Source organism: Chelmon rostratus, chromosome 15, assembly GCF_017976325.1.
Source record: "Chelmon rostratus isolate fCheRos1 chromosome 15, fCheRos1.pri, whole genome shotgun sequence".
Taxonomy (NCBI): domain Eukaryota; kingdom Metazoa; phylum Chordata; class Actinopteri; order Chaetodontiformes; family Chaetodontidae; genus Chelmon; species Chelmon rostratus.
The window spans coordinates 8173789-8193351 of NC_055672.1; the positions used below are offsets into that span (position 1 = coordinate 8173789).

Consider the following 19563-nt stretch of genomic DNA (forward strand, 5'->3'; position numbering starts at 1 on the left):
TTCAAACAAGTTTAGACAGTAGCAACAAAAGACTGGGAAAGTCATGGAATTCATTTCAGCTGTAAAGTCCTGGTCCTAAGGGAAAATATAAGTTTGACATCAGGTGTCACTGAGAGTTAAGGAAAGATGTGCAATAAAATGAATTTGCATTGCGTTCATTTCCTCCATCTCAAATTGACTGAAACTACAGGTTAATTTCAATATAATACTGATTTTATTACACTGGACAACATTAACTCCTCATCAGCAGATTGAGTCAGCCAGGTTTCTGTGGAACATCAGAACATTTCAACTGTCCAGCTCGACTTTTAAGTAAACACGTATGAGAAGAATTAGTGGAGCTGAAAATCATGGAAAGTTTGAACACCTGCAGTTCCATGACGGCTGATGAGGATCATGTGAAACCGCTGAAAGCTCCAGAACCAGTGAGAAATTGAACCTGGAGCTGAGGTGGTTCTGTCAACAGCTGTTTCCAAGGTCAAAAATCAACCATCAAGCTCTACACAGTTACAGCCCACCATTAAAGTGCAGCTGGTTTGAACGACGCTGAGGTAGCGAAACAAAGGCGCACACGCAAACACTGGTCCATAAATCGATTACAGATTTTATTTTATTAAAAAGAATTTAGGTTCACAGAAAAAAAACAAAACAAAACAGGCTTTTAGAGCATTTTAAGGGCGACTGATGTCAACTGCACTGCAGAAAAGATCCAATTGTCTCTGATATTTACAAGAGGACTGCCAAGCCAGCCGAGGGAAAAGGTAACTGATTGATAGACGGTGGGTGAACGACGATATGGCTGGAAACATTCGAAACACATTCAAACAAACCTGTCAGACAGAGAACCATCACTGCACTGGATATGATAACAACAAATCTTCAACTTCTTGATTCAACACTCTAGGCATGTGCCAAAACTTAACTTGATCTGGCCTGTAAAATGAACAAGCCCAACAGATAATGTAATACTGTACTGTGAAACGATTACAATCTGACCATACAGCGCTTGAAAAGCTGCTATCCCACAGCAACAATCTGAGCTCGGTAACCGTTAGATATGAGTCACGGGTGTCGGGGAAGGGGCTGGAATATACCGTAAGTATGTAGGCCACAATTTGGCAACAAACAAGATACATATTCAAGAAAAACCTGTACAAACATCAGACAAAAACAAAAACACACTTGATTTAAAACTTTAGTACTAAAGCTACAGAATTCAAAATATGTTTATTGTCTTTTTTTTAAAACCTTTTAACTTCAAAAAGCCGTTATTCGAGGGTGTGTGCAGAACATGTCCGAGATGTAAGAGGGTGGGGGGCTTCTGTCCAGGGGTAGGTCTGCTAGGGCGGGAGGGGGGGGCGTGGCTTCCCCGTTAAATGGCAACACTTGCTCTGCTTTGACGTCACACACGAGACAGTTACATCACTTCCTCCAGGTCGGCGAACCGCTGCCGACCTCAGTGTGCATGTTCTCCATCATCATCATCATCATCATCATCACCACCAACACTTTACACACACTTCACACACCAGCACCACCGCACACAAGGACTCAGATGGCGAACAGAGGGAGGGGGGGTCGTTGGGTGGTAATAAGAGCAAAGATATAGAACATTTAGTACTGAGATCCTCTCTATGTTGGATTTAACCAGACAGATTGAAGTGCGACACCAAAAGAAGGGGGGAGGGGGGCTGTACAGAGTGTTATGCTGCTCTGCGCGGCTGATCGGGAGCCGAACCAAACAACTGTACATCCGTGTACCAGGGGGACCGTAAAAACTGCGAGTATTCATCGGCCGGCAGTCGGCGCGCCATCAGAGCTACCGCTAACAAGAGCTAAACCAACAGGCTGTAGAGGAGGAGGAGGAGGAGGAGGAAGATTAGGAGCATGACAAAGCTCTCAAGTAATCTGAACAAGACTCTGGAGAATATTCTGGATCCTCCGGCCCGCCTGAAAGAACAGAGCCGATCCACGCTTCATGCTTCCAGCCGACGCGGGATCATCAGTAGATCCGCTTGACAAACATCCTTCCATCACGTCTTATAGAAAGAGAAAAGTACTTCAGCAATGTTTTTTTTCTTCTTCTTAAGAGTCTGATTGGCAGGTTATGCGGGTGACGACATCCCAACCCCCCCTCACGTGTGTTTACTCCTGATAAGGATCCTGATCTGAGGATCGTTGCCTTTTCCCGGATCAGAACATGGGCATGCTGAAACCCTGGAACAGTGGAGAGGAGAACGACTGTTTAGACCATCTTAGAGTGAAAATGTCCCGGCCGCAACCCTGCAGTAAGCAGCATGCGTCGCTATCTGCCGCGGCGTCTTTTCTGATGGCCACTAGGGGGCGCCAGAGCTGTAAAGTTCACATTCTACACAGGGTGCCTTTAAAATCTGTAAACAAACCTAGCTGTAGTTGTAGTTTGAGATTACTGATTTATGCATGTGGCTGTAACTAACTAATGATGATTGTTTTATTGTACACTAACCTTCAGGTCATTTTCTCAATTAATCATTTGGTCAGAAAATAGCAAAAATGTCAATCACAATTTGCCAGAGCCTGAAGTTACATCTTAAAACTATTTGTGTTGTTTAAAGATACAAATTGTTTTACATACCGACTCGTCCTCAATCATCGCTGCAGAGTCAAAGAAGTCCGGTCTTAATTCCGCTCTTTCACGTCTGTTCCTCGATGGCGGCTGGGAAGGACGAATGCCAAAATTCAGACATTTGATAAAGAATGAATTAAGACAATGAATCCTGACGAATCTTCAGGTCTTTCTGTGGAATTTCCCAAATCAAGCGCAGTGAGAAAAAGCGACTTCACTCACCAGGTCGATCACCATAGTGTCTTCAAACTCCTCGTTCATGTCCTCCAGCTGGCCCCGCGATGACATCATCACATCCTCGAAGATGGGCTCCGCGTCATCCTCCATCAACCCACGCCTGATGGGAAAACAAAAGAAAAACAATCAGAAAGAATCTGTGTATCATCCTCTTTCTCTGTGGTGGCTCTCCAACACACTTACACAGTCTGCCGGACGCCCTGATTGCTGCGTGACTTGATGTAGTTCATGCCCGTCCGGTCCTTTCTGTTCACCTCCTCCATCTTCTGCTGGCCGAGCCACGACATCTGCATCTGAGGACTGAGGACAAACAGACGGTCAACGTACTCCGGTCTGATATCACCTCTGAGTGCTTTCTTTTACCAAAAGGACGCGTCAGTTCAATGTATGTATTCATAAGTGAACAGAAGACGGTGACTGATACAATACAATACATACCCAGCAGTATGTAAAGTAATTCAAATTAGCTCCACCTTTACCAGCTTCAATATTACAGTGATGTACACATTAATGTATCACTAATTATAATCCAGTAATATAATATATGATTCTGAATTGGGCCAGTCTGCATAATGAGTACTTTTACTTTTGGTACTTGTAAGTATATTTTGATGCAAGTACTTTTGTGCTTTTACTTGAGTAAATATTTGAATGCAGAATCATGTGTGCACGCTCACTTGTGTACGAAGTCGTTCTCTGATCCGGGTTCTGAGTCCGGGTCTGGCATGTGTTCTGCTGGTCTGTTCTCTCTAAGGACTGTCGAGGTGAGCTGAGGGGTCTGCAGCGCTCCTGGTGTCTGAAGAGTGTCATTACGCAGCATCCACGAGCCCTCAACGCTACTCTCCTCTGAAAAGGAACACACAGAAAGTTCAGTTCCAGCGTTCAGTGCAGCAAAGGCGGCCCAAACCGCTCATCTTCGCGTCTGTCTCCTCACCCTCGATGCGTTTCTTGTGTAGCGGCGGTCGTCCCTTCTTGCTGCGGACTGAGCCGGTCTTGCTGCTGGAGCCCGATGTGACGGACATGTGGTCCTCGTCTCCTCCCGTCAGCAGGCTGTTCCTGTAGGAGATGAGCGGCAGCCACACGTCCTCCCGGCGCTCCGACATCGACTCTGACATGAACTTCTCCAGGTACGAGTGGCTGAAGGGACATGCAGTATTTCAGCATAAATTCATCTATTCTTCATTAAGAGCTTCAGGTGAAAGAGATGGAAGGGAGTACTTACACTGTCTTTTTGTCTTGGCGGATTAGTTTGGAGGAAAATTCGCTCAGAACCTCCAGGAAGGCCAGGTTGATGGGAGGAAACTCTGGTCCTCGAGGATTCTGGTACTTAAAGGCAAACTCTATTCCATCCCTGATATGAAACGAGACAGAGAAAGAGGCAGGAATAGAGACAGAAAGAGTGACAAAAATGAGCAAAGACAAAGAAATAAAAAACATACATGGAAAAACTTCTAGGACTTGATAGGAGAAAATATTTGACTCTTGACTTCAGTTAACTTAAATTCTGATAATGTCCACTTTCACCGGTGTTGGGTTTACTTTTCCTCAGCACAGGAGCACCTGCAGCATCCTGTGTCCAGATTCAAATTAGCATCACTAAAATGTAGCACAGTCATTTGCAGACTCTCCAAACCCTCATGGTCTTTAGGTTCACTTTAACCTCAGTTTAAGCTTCCTTAACTTCCTCCATGTCTGAGTCCAGTCTAGCGCCCCCCTTAGAGAAGCACACAGCACTCATAGTCTTACTTGTGCAGCGTGGCAACAGCCTCTCTGGTCTTGATCTGATCCAGGCCGAAGGTGAGGGCGAAACGGCGGGCCAACTCCTTGATGCCGCTGACGTGAGACGACGTCCGGTCCAGGTTGGGTCCCTGGTCCTGCAGGAGCTCGTTGAACAGCTGCAACACACATGTGAAAAAAGGTTTGTTAAAACAAGAGAACTCGTAACTTAAAAAACGCACTCTCATGTTTTTTTTATTCTTGACATGCAGTACCAAAGAAAGCAATATTTCAAGCCAGACAGGTTGCCTTCATCTGTGTCTCACCTGCTGCAGACTGAGGATGAGGGTCTTGGCACAGAGAATCTTGTCGGTCTGTCTGGTTTTACTAAGAGTTTCCTTGATGATGTCGCCATAATCATTATAGTACTGAGACAGAGAAAGAAAACAATTAAAAACATGCAAGAACACAAAGTTTAGCACAATTTGTGTTCATAAAATCTGACATCCTAACAACTTGGGTTACATGTTGTTTGTTTAAAAGGAAAAAACACATCTAAAACTTCCAAAGCTCCTTATTTTTCCAATGACTTCCCTCATTAAGCAGTTATTTCCTTCTCTATTTAATTATCATTGTGCATATCCACTTTCGTCAGTTCACTTCTCTGCCTCATCTCACTGATGATTACTAAGATGAATCTGCTACATCCTACAGAAATCTCATTTTCTCATGTAACAACCACAAACTTTACCATAGGAAATCAAAGCTACTGCAGAATTTGTTCTGCAATCAAGACAATCATGTCACTATGTTGAAATGTAAAGTACACATTCACAGCCACCTTCATGTAGTGTTTGAAGATGTCGGCAGCAGCGGGCATGTCCACGATGTCGTAGATGATGAGCTTGCAGAAAGCTGCGAGCAGATTTCTCCTTTTGTGGAGAGCCTCGATCTTGTTGGCTTCGTCCTCCTCGTCTCCCTCTGGGGGGAGAAAAAAAGAAGGAAAATATCAACTTCAGCTTCAAGCTTATCTCATTCTTATGTTATTCCTAAAACAATACGCACAGACCCAAAAACAGAGCGGCCTCTCACCCATGCTCTGACTCTCATCGTCCTGGTCGATGAAGACGTGGTCCAGGACGAAGTTGAGCAGCTCGTTCTGCAGCGTGCTGTCCGGGTTAAAGACCAGCGGCTGCAGGCCCTCCCTGCCGCCAGACGTCAGCTGGTGACTGAAGATCATCAGCAGGTCGCAGAGAAGCATGAACGCCTGTAGAAGAGGCGCAAGTGAAGAGTTACGATTCGATTAAAAAGAAGTTGACGTTTGTACCTTCTCCCTCTCCAGGCTTTTAGAAAACCAAAATACATTTGACTGTGTGTTGGATTGTCATAGCACATCACACACTGAGGCACGTCTCTGACAATAATGCACACAGTTTGATACTGAGCGTGTCATGTCAGGTGTGTGTTCTTACCTGTTCTTTGACTGGTGTGTTGACGTTGGACAGGCACTGCTGGCACACAGCCAGGAAGGACTTTACTACTCTCCTGAGAGCCACCAGGTCATCCTGCACACACACGTACACGTGCACAAATGTACACAAGCACAAGCACAAACACGCACCCGCGCGCACACACACACACACACACACCATTAGCCACACTTTAACAGAAATCGATAGTAAACAGTTGAATCAATCAGGCTAAATGTCTTGCACCAGCTAACTAATCGAAGTTTAATGATTTCAATAAATCATCATCTCACTCCGCTGAGGCACAAGAGTCAATACACCTTGTGTTGGCCTGGTGGAGTCTGTCAAGGGCTCACAGAGCAGAGTGGGACATGGGCGACTGATCAGCTAATGAAGATCAGGTTTCGTTTCTCTTTTTATTGTCGACACACTGCCAGCCCAGGTCACTAAAGCACTGAGTTATTTTTCAAGCAAAACTTACCAAAAAAAAAAAAAAGATTACAGGCTTCAGCTTCTCAAATATGAATATCTGTTTATATATCTGTTCTATTTCTGACTTTTTGAATATATCAGCTCAGGCTGTAGTAAATCATGATTGTAGGTATTTCCCTTTTTCCTATATCTTGTCTTATGTAAAGCACTTTGAATTAATAGTGGAGAATTAAGTGACATATAGTGGGTGCACATGGGAAATCTTTAAGCTACTGTTGGTCAGACTACAGAACTATTGAACTTGAGCTAAAAAGACCTTCGGCTTAATATGCTGCGCTGTAGGATATTTCCCAGTAATAGAGGTTAAACTGTCTTGGAGGTTTGGGCTTCAGTCCACCACAAAATAACAGCCTTGGGATCTGATGCCTCTGTGCCATGTGTTTAAGTGTTAAATGAGATAGACTGGGGGTAAAGACACTGAATCGGGGGTGCAGAAATACAGATAAGCTCCTGTCCCTCTGTAGTCTTATCTCTGAGCCCCTGATTCAGGATAAACCTGGGATCTGTGAGCGTGCGGTGTTAAAGCTTTGTCAATGAGGTGAGTCCAGTACCTTGCTGGGAGCTCCCTCTGTGATCTTGACCAGCTGCCAGAGGATGGAGTAGTGGGAGCACTGCAGGGCCTGGACGGCTATCTGCTCCGGCATGGAGCCCTGCTCGATGCCTGCCTTCAGCAGCCGGTAGCAGTTTCCAAATAAATCCCACCGCGTCAAGTCGTGGGCACTGAGGAGGGAAACGAGCAAAACACATTCCATTTCTTACAGTATGTAAGTCATCAAGTTCACTTAGTGGCCTGTTAGTGGAATTTACAGATGTTCTGGAGTGAATTGCACATGGTGAGATGCACATAATGGTTAGTTGCAGGCCTAAAAAGATGGAAAGTAATAAGTGAAGAGAGAGTGTTACTTGTGGAAGGCCGTGAGTCTCTTGAGAGTAGATAAAACATTGTAGATATCGTCATCATCTGCCTCCTCAGCCTGCAGAATAACAAACACCTGTTAGTGCACAAAGACTTTCTGCTCCGCACTGAAACACACAAAGTGAATAAGACAAAACACTGACATGCAACTCGTTTAAATGACTTTCCCTCATACCTCCTGCAGCAGCTCCTCCACAGAGTGCGTGAAGCGGTCCGTCATCTCGTCGATGAGCTGTGAGCGGGCGATGTCCACGCGGTTCATGATGGTGTACTCCTCAGAGCAGAGGATGCTGTAGGTCTTGCTGCAGGCCTCGAGCACGTCGGTCTCGATGTGCTTCTCCACCACCAGCCGGATCTGCTTCAGCAAGGCGTCCAGGTGCTTCTCCATGCGCCCGGCGCTGTACACGTCCAGGTCAAAGTACTGAGGGATCTGCAGGAGGTTAGCTACCTTCTCCGAGTCTGCCTGGTACTGTTGTGGAAGGAGACAGAGACGGGAATACGATAAATAATAAAGTTAAAGCAGATGTACAGAGGCAGAAAAGAGAAAGAGAGAGCCATCAATTCTTGTTCCTATAGTTTAATGTTTGAGCAGAGTTTGAATCTACAAGGCTGTTCTCACATTCATCTGCTGAAAGTGGAAAGTTTCTCTGTGCTCACTGAACATCCAGTATTAAAGAGGCATGATTTGTGACATCACAAACAGTTTGGAAGCCAATCCTGGTCCAATATTTGACTTCCACAAATGTGATGTGAAAACCTGAATCCTTCAGCGCACAAACCCTGAGAACTGACCTGCTACAGCAAAGAAGGAGATACCTATTGTGAAGTAGTCAAACTTTTGAAGTGATACATCTTTGCATTCAGGAGAGAGAGGAGAAAGGAGAAAGCGTAGATTTAGAAGAATTTTAAGATTATAGATCTTTTTTTGTGGAAAAACCATACCAGAAGCACATTATTAGTCAAAGTTGTGTTTTATATATGTCTTAAAACATGTCTGGAGGGGATCTTTAAGTATTTATCCAGCACACTTGCCCAGAGTGGCGCACATTTAGTAACACTCAATAACAAAAGCAATCAATTATTTTGACAATTAGGTCGACAAACAGATCAGTCACCCGGCCCATGAGTCATTATTGAGTGTCATCAGCCTGTCTGTCGCAGGCTCTGTGCAGCCTGGCATTCAGGACGGTCTTACCTTGGACAGAAGCATGGGCAGAGCCATGATGAAGTGCTCTGTCAGTTTGTTCTTATCATCTATCTGGGTCTTCCTCTCCTTCGCTGTCAGCACCTGGACACACAGACACAAAACTTTAGGTCAAATGAAGCAGCGGGTGTAAAAGATTTTTTGTTGGATGGAGAATTCTGCCCTCTCAATGTGACCAGGAAAGTTAATGCAAGGAAAAATTATTCTGCCCCAATGCAGAAACCTGCAGGGGAGTCTGTGCCTTGCTTACAGTATCATTTACCTCACCTGTTTCTTTCATTGTCAAAACCACTAGCCTATAATTATACTCTTCAACCTGATCTCCTGTCAAACATAAAGAACACTGTCTTAACATGTTGTCGCATGAATCCATTTTTGAAATTGGCAGATTGTGACAACCACTTCTAAACTGAGTACAATTACTTCTGTACAAGGGGCAAATGGCAAAGAAAGTCTTAACCAGCAACTTATTCTACTGAGGTTGATTACAGAGCTCAACATGAACACTCTAAGGATCAATATCCTCGATTCTGATGTTTACCTGAACCTTTTTGGCTGCTGTTGCCTGGCATCACATTTAGACACAGTATTGCACACCTCAGTCCAGTCCTAAATCTCAGGGTCGAGCACTGTTGACTTCCTGGGAGCCAATTTCGTTAATAGATTAGGTAAGTATTTAAGTAGGCGTCTGTTGGCAGGTGCGGTCATTGCTCTCTCATCTCATCAGTCTCACTTTCAACCCATCTCACCTACAATTCAAGGTGAATGCTGACAGAGCGGTGCTGGTGTCAAGTGTGTTTACTTGACCTACCCGTTTGCCGGTGCCTCTGCCGACAGGTGGGTGTGCCTCTGCTGCCTGTCGGATGGTGCACACCATCAGCTCTATCAGAGCGCTCTCCTGTCTGTCTGACAACACTGCAGAGACAGACAGACGGGTTCAGAGCAAAGGAGAGAGAGAGAGAGACAGAGAGAGAGAGAGAGGGAGAGAGCGCGAAGGTCAAAGACAGAAAAAGTTTCAAGGAACAGGATTTCGTTGCATCACCTCTTCTAGCTGGTTTTCAGCTGACATGAGGTAACACCGCGTCATAGACTAAAAGAGACAATAAGAACTGTGTGTGTGTGTGTGTGTGTGTATGAAACGTACCCTCCTCTCCCTGCACAGGCTCCTCCAGCAGAAGTTCAGTCATACACTCCCAGTCTTTCAGCAGCTCCTGAGAGCTTTCCCACAATGAGTCCACCAGGTAGGCTGCGTGCTCATGGAGCTAAACACACAGAAAGAAACTTAGTGCATGATCAGGTTTTGCAGCCTTTTTTTTTTTGCAAACTTACAGCTGAAACCTTTTGTCACCGTTATCTATGAAGATGGTGAGATTTTGCATGAGCCGAGCAAAATGACATTTAACAATCAAACAGCTCAAATTGAACAAGTGTTTTACTTTACTGCACCATTAAGGTTAATTAATATTTACTTCCATCTGCACTGCTAACCAGGAAAGGACAACTTGACCGTCATTTCCTTCTCTCTTTATTCTCTAATGTGTGCATCATGTGCAATAACAGTGACATTTTGTCTTTAAGTGTGAGCGTTACCTCGCTCTCCAGAAAGAAGAGCACCAGCATGCGGATGAGATTCCCGTTGGGACTGCTCCTGCCTCTGCGCTTAGCCAGCGCCTCTTCAGCCTGTGGGTCATGACGACTGAACAACCTGACAGAGAAAGAAACGAGGAGAGCAAGATGTAGAAAAGAGAAATAGACAGAAGAGTGGAAAAGGAGGAAAGACAGTGAGAGAAGTATAGAGACGAAACACACCACTGAATGACTGACTGAAACAAGATCCAACTAAAAGTACAGCTCAGCACTATTTGAAGTCAAACTTATTTTTAGATAAATTAGGAGAGAACTCAGGTTGAACTCACTTCCTGTGCAGAAACTCTCCAGCAGCAACTGCTACTGGTCGATGGGCAGAGTAAACCAGGTGGTAGACGTTCTCACAGTCCTCATTGGACAAGGCGTCCTCACTGCCCCTGCAGCAGATCATCAAAAGGAGTCACACTCAACACATAGATTTAAATCAATCCCAGGGTCTCCTCACAGTACGAGAGTCAGAGATAATAAGAGTTACATGAAACTAAATGTATTGAACCTATAAAGGGACAAAGTTGAAAGCATGAACGGTACTCACTGCAGGATTAGTGTGACCAGTCTGATGGCTTCCACAGCCACATCGTACTCCTTATCCAGTGTCATTGATACTATACGGTCCTGTCAAGATAGATATAATTAACAGGGAAGGAGCTGAGATAAGTAAGCAGAACACAAAACAGAAAAGAGAAAATGTCAGTGCTGCTGCAGAGTGGCTTAAAGGCAGTCAGGGTTCTTGTTGTCATTCCTGCAGCTGTTACCTTGAAGCGGTTGGTGAAAAGCTCCAACTTGGGGAACAGTTCTCTGTTTGTGTAGAGGTTCTGCAGAGCTTTCAGGCACTTCAGACGCACCTCTCCTTGCTGATATAGATGGAGAGAGAAAGACAGTTCAAAACCCCTCAAAGAAAAGGAGATCCTGGTGGGCTGTCTTTGTGTAAATATCATCCCACCCACTGTATCAGTTCCGTTGCAGTGCGCCAAGACACCAAGACAATATCAACCAAGTCTTGAAGAAAGGTGAGAAAAACAGTCAGGTGGTGGTGCGACTGTGTGCTTACTCTGTCGTGTAGTGTCCATCCAACATATTTCAGGTAACTATCATTAAGAAAAGCATCGCTGTACATCTTCATCCACACCCCGATCTCCTCGATACAGATGGCTCGGATTTCAGCAATCGCATCCCTGGAAAAAAAGAGTCCAATCACCAACGTTATCATTATTATTACTATTAAGATATTATTATCATCAGGGCTGCTGTTAATAATCAGCACAACCGACTGATGAAAAATAATCTTCTAAAAACTTGCAAATAGTCATGATCAGCATCAAGCGGCACAAAGTGTACCTGTAGCGATGCACAAAGATTCCCTTGAAGATGGAATTCATCATATTCTCTATTTCATCTTGGTTTTCCTGAAGCTGCAAAGAGACAACACAGAGTTACAGACAAGACAGTCGGCGGCCATTTAGATCTGCCGCACAGTATTCCAACAGGCTAAACAGGCACTTGGGGTTAAATAGCCTCCAATTTCTCTGTCTTTCTCAAAAAAGCCCGTCTCTCAGCCTGTGTGCAGGCCATGTGCTCTCAGCCTCACTCTCAGTAATCTTCTCGCTTGTTGCAGCATCGTTGCAGTCTGTTTGTTACGTTCCTGCAAGACGATCGCACCCACAGTGCAGGCTCAGATTTAGCGCTTCATGCAAGTTTATTTTGAGCATACCTCACAAAACGGTGGGTTAGTTATGTCACTTTCACTTCAGCTGCTGGAGCATCAGTCAAAGTATTTGCTCTGGCTGCGCTAGTGCTATGCATGAAATCCTGCACATACAGCTCGAGATTCAGCTCAACACTTAGAGAAATGCCTTTAAATATCAAATCTGACCGACCTCCTTCCTCTTCTGTAGCAGCAGTTCCAGCTTCTCGTTGGCTCGTTTGCCGGCGATCTTGTTCCTCTCTGCCTCGTACTGTCTCTGGGTGTTGTCCTGGTGAATGCTCAGGTTCAGCGCCACATTCACCAGCGCTGTCATCAGCTTCATCGCTATGCAGAGAGACAAATGCACATAATGAGACTGAGTGATAAATACACAATCAAATGCTTCAGACTTTCCACGCAGGAAATTTGTTTTTGAATGTGATATTTTCTATCTCTTGTAAAACACTGGTGCAATCTAGAGTAAAATGTATGATTTTAAGATAACAACAGAGGAATCTTCAATGCTAACAGTGAAGCCTCACACATAAAACATGTTTCCTCAAATGAGACAATGTTTGAGCAGGAAGTGGCACCTCTACTATTAATCTTACTTGTTTTTAACATCTTCATTATCTTTGAAGACAACTTGTTTTAACAGGAATGAACACATTTTACTTGCTGTCATTACCTAGCTACAGCACTACCAAAGCGACATCGTTCACTGCCAGCCAATTAGGAGGGGTGTGCGTAACTCATTTAATCACTGTTCAGCAACACGCTGGACAAATAAATGTCTCCTTGTTAGTGTAACGATAAGACCTGTCTGTCATAAAGCTGGTGTCATTACCTGCTAACGTGGACGTGTGTCTGAAGGCTCGCACTTGAGAGTCGGACAGCCCGGTGAGGAGGGAGATCACCGTGTCCATCATGTACTCGTCGTAGATGATGCTGTACTGACACTGGCGGATCAACACGCTGATGAACTCGCAGAAGTTGTAGCGGAATTTCTTCCACATGGGCCCCGGCATGGTGAGAGGATAATCCCCGCTGTCCTGTCGACACAAACACAGAGAGGCTTCTTTACTGATTATCAGTCATCTGGTTCAAAATCTGCCATGTGAGGAGCAGTTGGTAGAAGAATAAAAAGTAAAAAATGAAAACAGATGTGACAAACCGTTGAGCCAGGGAGGAGGGGCCAGTGTGTTTACAAACAGTTACTGACTATTCCTGCACAGTAAACCTTTGAGTGAGCATTAATAACTCTCTTACTGATGCAGGAACTTACCTCATCAAACTCTTCAGTCATCTTGCGGATGATCTCTGCATTCTGCATGTTCCTGAACATCTCAATCCTCACGGTGCCTGGTTACAGAATAACAGGCTTTAATCCAGTTGTTGACACATGAGCACAAAACCGCTGAGGGGCTTCACTAGTCCTACCTTTGCACCCTGAGCACTGGATGAAAAAATTGATGAGGTCCAGCAACGCCAAGTCTCTGTCCTGTTTGTATGACTCGATCCACTCGTCCACCACAGACTGTACACAGAGAGAGAGAGAGAGAGAAAAAGAAACACACAGTCACAACAGTAAGATTTTAAAATGTCTTCTCCACCTAAAACAATGCTTAACAAAGTCTGTTACACACGAGAGAAAACAGATTTCAAACAACAGCCGCTGAGGTGCAAACAGAAATATGGTCTGTTCGAACAAAATAGATGGGTGCTACATACATATTTACAAACAGATATATGAGCAACAACAATGGAAGTTACCTGCATTTTGAGTGACTTCTAAAATAAAAAAAAACTTCTTTCACTCACCTGCATGGCACTCTTGCCCAGTTTGACAACTTCAAAAAGAGTGACCGGGTCTCCACCGTCTCCGTTATGTTGAGCCACACCGTTGGCTTTCCCCCGCCCTCTTGCTACACCCACAGCCTTGTCCGTCGGTGACTTCCGAGGCTTCTTATTGGATGTCTGTGGGTGCGGAGATGTCATGAGACAGGAAGGAAACAAAGCACCCAAACACTCATTCATACAAGAAGCAGAAATATGCAGTCAGGTACACACAAACACAGACGTACATACACTGAGGGTCATAGGGGCCAGCAGCTGAGGGTTTACTCACCTCTTTCAACACACACATCCATCCACACACTCATACAACCAAAAACAGAGCCATGCACACAAAGTCTGCTTGTTAACCAGGATTTACACAAACTTCCACGGACACAGACTCGTACCGGGGGTTGTTTTCCAGGCCTCCCTCTCTTCTTCTTGCCTTTCAGCTCTGGATCGTCCATCTCACTCATGCTCATACTTAAGCCCACTGCATCTGTTGCCCCAGACTCATTGGATGAGTCCCTAAGAGACCAAAATTCACATGACTCACGTGCATTCGAAAGCTTTTACTCATCCACAGAGTAGAGCGAATGTTAAATTCCAAAATGACAGATAATGCTCTTCACAGAAGTGGAACTCTGAGGATGAAGGGCAAACCAAACTGCTTGTTTTAGTGAAGTATAAACATGTTGGGAGTTTTTTAAAACTAAGGTTTAAGCTTCAAGTGCATCATTTTTGTAACTGGGGATTCAAAGTTGTTTCTTCTTCTGTACTGTAAATGCATGCAATTTTCTCTTTCTGCAAATTGTGTTTTTGACTCACTGGAGGACGGGGAGCTCCGAGGTGATCATGCTGGTAGGTGGGGGTGGAGGTGAGGTGTGTAACCCTGTCTTATGTGTGTCTTCAGGACTGAGTGTGCTTCAGGTCCAAAGATGGAGGCACAAGACAGCAGCTCGGCTGGGGGAAAGTTCAGGAAAGAGGAGGGAGGAGAGGCCCCAGGACGGACTGCACTCAACTTGCTGGCACTTAACTCTCTTCAGCTCCTGGAAAGACAAAACAGACAGAAAATGATTATTTAAACATGTATTTCAAAGCAAATGCAACCGTGCTCTTTTGCAGATATGCTTTTGCAGCAGTGAGGCATGTGCTCATAAACAGAAACCTGATCTAGATATTAAAGGGGTCAAGTTATTAAGGAGGTAATGGAGTGATTGCATCAAATCCCTGGTGATTTAGTAAATAAAACCGTGACAAATAGCTGCTTTGAGAGGTTTTTAACATTAGCTAACACCTAAGAGGTTATATGATGCGTGTAGCCTGAATGTCTACAGTGTCAAAATTGTAAAATGTCACTGAAAGCAGAGAGAGACAGTTCAATCATTCACTCTGGTCGATCTGGCTGGGGAAGTGGAAATGGGGAGAGGAGGACACCAACTGGCCACTTTGAGAACTACAACTGCAAAATATTGTGGGATGTAGTGAGGATTTGTACACAGGAGTGTTGTTGTTCTACAATCTGAGAAATACCCCTGAGAAATGTTCAGATGTTACCAAAATGCCAAAAGTAAGTAAAATTCCTTTATTATATTAAGAGTAAGATGAGCTTAAGTCTGACATTACACCGTTTTAATCTTTGTGAAAGTAGGCTCAAAGCCTTAACATATGGTTAAAAAAAAAGTCTTTGTTAGACAAAAGTTGGAGAAAGATATGATTTCCAGGAATCCTATTCTGAGTTGTGAAGATTTGTGAAAGGGGCCACAAACAATGCAAACTCAATGAAACAACCCCATAATGCCTTGCAGCCACAGCTAACAGTTAGGGTAAATTCCCATTCACAAAACGGGCAGCTAAGGTAATTATAATATTAGTTACTGACCTGTTCATATGCTAATGAAGCAGAGCAGAAGGGGAGTAATGCCGCTCTTCACCACAAGAGGCAGTATGATCCACAAAGTCCTCTGCCCAAAGTCTATCTCCAAACTGCTTAATTGAGTTTTAACTGGGACAAGTGGGCTTAGAAAAATCATTTAACACTCATTTAACTCACAGCTCAGTTCCAGTCCAGTTCTGTTCATCCACAAAGTGTTTTAAAGGTATTATTTTCCCCAGAGTGTGTGTGAGTGTATACGTGTGTGTTTGGAAGTAGGTCTGGGCAACAGTAGGGGGCAGGCTAAGAGAGTGTGTATTTAAATACAGTCTTCCACACAGTGTTTGTACTGAGGAATAACATGGGCAGGAGAGCCCCCTGTTTCACCACGCTGAACTGCACACACACAGACAGACACACACGCACACACACACAGTCAGTCATCTGTCTGGTTCACTGTTCTCACACAGTCAGGCTGTCATCTGAGCAACACCATGAGACTCAGTGAAGGTGAAGTCATCATAACAACCACAGAATCTATTTGTAAAGTCACTAATCCTGCATGGTGTCTAATTAATATTTAAGAAAATCAAAAATGGCCTTTTTCAAACTTCAACAGGCAGGGCCCACAGGCTGGGATTTGACCTGCTCACATGCACATAAGCTTCCAATCGATCTTGGTGCTTAATATTCCTGCTGCACTGATATTAAACCTACATAAGGATAAAGGGGCCAGATTCTGCTGACACGGCTGCACACATAAATGTTGAGGCAAATAATCCTGGCCGACTGAGGCACAGCATGCAAAAACCTGGACGGACAAAGCAGAAATGTCAACTTGCATAAAATGCTGCAACAGAGATGACAAATCCACCTGCCTTCTAAAATCTTTACGTTACCCGAACATGTTTTTTCCTCTGCACACATCAGCTCCGTGTCAGCATAAGAAGGATATTTAATGAAATGACAGGGAGAATGAAATATTCAAAGGCTGACATGTAGGAAAACAAACTTAATAAAAGGAGAACTCTGAGACCTAACTGAAGTTTTAAGTAAATGTCTTTTTAGGACATAAATGTCTAAATATAATTTAGATATTGGCATGTGATACGAGAAAAGGGGCAGAGAAACAGACATAGAATACGAGAATAAAAAGACTAACAAGTAAAATTTCATCCACATATAAATAGGTGAATAAAGAGAAAAAAGCTTCGGTGCTGTGTTCATCTTGTACTTCCAACTCTGAAGTACATGCAGTGCACAAAGGCTTTTTCTCTTTTTCAAATTTAAGCTGATTTAAAACTTTCAAATATTCATTTAAATGGCTATAAGAATAAAGAACAAGCCCCTAATTGATTGTAAAGCATTTTAAAAGAAAGTTTAACGACCATTAACCTTTAATAAAATACTGCATACGATACATGCATTCAATCTCCTCAAACAACACTACAAGATTTTTAACACTTTAACAAATGAAGAATTAAAATGTGATATTTAACAGACAGTAAGACAATTAATTTCGACAACAGCTATTCCACCTGGCCACAGGAGAAATCCCTGCTAAAAACCATGTATAGCTGTAATGGAGAGAGCGCTTCAATAGGACCCACAGTCAGAATTTGAACCAGGAAAAAAGCAAACAAAGAAAAACCCCAGAGGAGACACATACGAAACACCTGAGGGTCTAAATTACCTGTGTTGTGGAGACATGGGAAGAGACTGTGACTGTAATTTGCAGGGCTATGACCTGGCGTTCATGAATTATCACCTCATTTAATCTCGTCTAATCATCTCAAGTGATTTTGATTTGCGGACGAATCCCACTAAAACACTTCACACATCATTTGGAGAGTCAGCTGTAGCTGAAAATAGTCAAGATGTAGCTAGAAGACACCATATGCACAGTTAAATGATATTTCTCCTCCAATCACAGACACTTGAGACTGGTTATAACTAATTAATAATGAGCCATGACTGAATGTAGCAAAGCAAATGGATTAAAGCCGCAGTCGTGCCGGTTCAGAGCACAAAACAGTGGAGGCATGCCTGCTCTTATTATGTAATTTCACCACTGTCCCATCTGCTAACTCTTTCCTCCACTGCTGGAGATGCCACCCCCACCTCCACCCTCATCCCTCTGTACTGCAGACTGTTGTATCTCACCTGCTTGCTCTTATTTATTACCCTGACGTGCCTCTGAGTCCCTTTCATCATCAGATTATCTTTCTCCGAAGGCACAGAAGCCAACTTCATTTGAGTCAATCCCTGTGTCATGTTATTTTCTCGGTCCTGAACTACACCCAATTAGAGGAAGAGAGAGAGGGAGAGAGGGAGAGAGAGAGAGAGAGAGACAGAGAGAGACTGCCTGGCCCATTATCGACCAACAACTAAATAATCCTCAATGCACATTGGCTTTCCTCATTTTCTCGCCACACTGTTACTCCCTCTGACTTACTCACACCCGCACAAACACACACACACACACACACACACACACACACACACAGACTGCAGCAGCTTTCAACAGGAGACTATGAATAATTTGCAGTGAGTCTCCTGAACTGTTCCTCAGTTTCAGAGGACAGGATAGAAGCTGCCACTTGCATTTACTTTGCACCTCTTGGCCTTTTCTCAGTTTAATACCATTTACTTGAATGGCATGAATGCAAATAATCTCTCTCTCTCTAAATAAACCCTAATTTTGAGATGAGTTACTCCCAGAGCAGAATAATGAATTATACATGTCGAGCCACTTACCTGTTCACTCTGTTTAGTACATTTTGGCTGTGCTGTGACAGTCCCTGAACTGAACTGAGCTTTGTTAACTGATTGTGTGTGGTCATGCAAGCTTAGAGAGGAAATCCTAGTTCAGATGTCTTGTTGCCCAAAACCCACAAGGTATAATTTACTATCACAGAATAATAAGGCCAGAGACATATTTGATTTTTAACCACATGTATGCATAGACAGCCAGCTGTGCTGCAAATCGTAACTGTACGCGTATTTGCCTATGTGTGTTACTGGAGGATACCACAAGAGGGCGCACCAGGGACCCAACAGAACTTCGGGATTCACTCACACTTCCAGATTTGCACGATATAAACAATAAACATGGCAAGACTGAAGGAGGTTACTCTTTGGTGAATTCTGAGATCATGGCGGAAAAAGCAGCAGTTGTCAGAGATGATAAGTCGTGACAAGATCGAGAAATTGATGATGAGGAAACACCCTCCATTATATTCAAACGTACACACAACACACACAGTGAGCCAGAGCAGCTCGCCATCACCATCTGCTTTAACGGGCATCTGCTACTATCCCCATACTGCCCCTATTGTTCACGCACGAATTGCATCTTGCACACGCCTACCGTGAATTTCTGAGGATGTGCACAACCAGTGCTTCAAACGGATGCAGGATTCATGAGGCAGCCATCACGCGCACACACAAATGTAGTTAAAAGCAAATATATGTCCAACGAAGTAAGGTAAGAAAACCAGCAGTAAGTGGTGAATTTTTGTTATTTTGGCTTTAAAAAACTGCACGAACAGATCAACGGACAAATTGGCTCATCTCTAGATTACTGTAATCTAAAGTAGTTAGCTTACATGTTTTCTGATTCACTGGACCAGTTTTAAATATTGCATGGACAAAAAGTAAAAAACATGATGAAGAGGGGAAGGCAAGAAGTTCAAACCTCTAACACATCATTAAGAAAAGTTTCTCTGAGATCTGGGTCCAATCATATTGACACCACTCGAGCTTCTCATGGATATCCCAAATGCCTTTAAATACAGCATTAATGAATGAAGACAGGTAGGAAAAATTAAGCATTTACATGAAATAATGCAAGACAGGGCTAATGTTCTCACTAGGTAACACTT

General features: G+C 43.7%; 1 protein-coding gene across 1 annotated transcript in view; it reads right to left on the bottom strand.

The window, feature by feature from the left end:
* Window positions 1-586: 586 nt before the first annotated feature.
* The window catches only part of stag1a (stromal antigen 1a), a 44413-nt gene continuing 25436 nt past the window's right edge, over window positions 587-19563 (bottom strand). The window contains exons 2-32 of the mRNA XM_041953210.1: window positions 14635-14855; window positions 14214-14334; window positions 13792-13947; window positions 13411-13507; window positions 13256-13332; window positions 12818-13022; window positions 12164-12315; window positions 11625-11698; window positions 11338-11461; window positions 11042-11140; window positions 10822-10901; window positions 10556-10663; window positions 10230-10344; window positions 9784-9901; window positions 9451-9554; window positions 8631-8723; window positions 7611-7904; window positions 7423-7493; window positions 7071-7239; window positions 6031-6123; window positions 5651-5825; window positions 5400-5539; window positions 4885-4986; window positions 4589-4737; window positions 4065-4193; window positions 3777-3979; window positions 3520-3688; window positions 3026-3142; window positions 2828-2942; window positions 2615-2695; window positions 587-2217 (exon numbers count right to left, since the gene is read on the bottom strand). Coding sequence (XP_041809144.1) covers window positions 2194-2217; window positions 2615-2695; window positions 2828-2942; window positions 3026-3142; window positions 3520-3688; window positions 3777-3979; window positions 4065-4193; window positions 4589-4737; window positions 4885-4986; window positions 5400-5539; window positions 5651-5825; window positions 6031-6123; window positions 7071-7239; window positions 7423-7493; window positions 7611-7904; window positions 8631-8723; window positions 9451-9554; window positions 9784-9901; window positions 10230-10344; window positions 10556-10663; window positions 10822-10901; window positions 11042-11140; window positions 11338-11461; window positions 11625-11698; window positions 12164-12315; window positions 12818-13022; window positions 13256-13332; window positions 13411-13507; window positions 13792-13947; window positions 14214-14334; window positions 14635-14663 — 3783 coding nt within the window. The 5' untranslated portion in view covers window positions 14664-14855 and the 3' untranslated portion in view covers window positions 587-2193. The remainder of the gene's footprint in view (window positions 2218-2614; window positions 2696-2827; window positions 2943-3025; window positions 3143-3519; window positions 3689-3776; window positions 3980-4064; window positions 4194-4588; window positions 4738-4884; window positions 4987-5399; window positions 5540-5650; window positions 5826-6030; window positions 6124-7070; window positions 7240-7422; window positions 7494-7610; window positions 7905-8630; window positions 8724-9450; window positions 9555-9783; window positions 9902-10229; window positions 10345-10555; window positions 10664-10821; window positions 10902-11041; window positions 11141-11337; window positions 11462-11624; window positions 11699-12163; window positions 12316-12817; window positions 13023-13255; window positions 13333-13410; window positions 13508-13791; window positions 13948-14213; window positions 14335-14634; window positions 14856-19563) is intronic.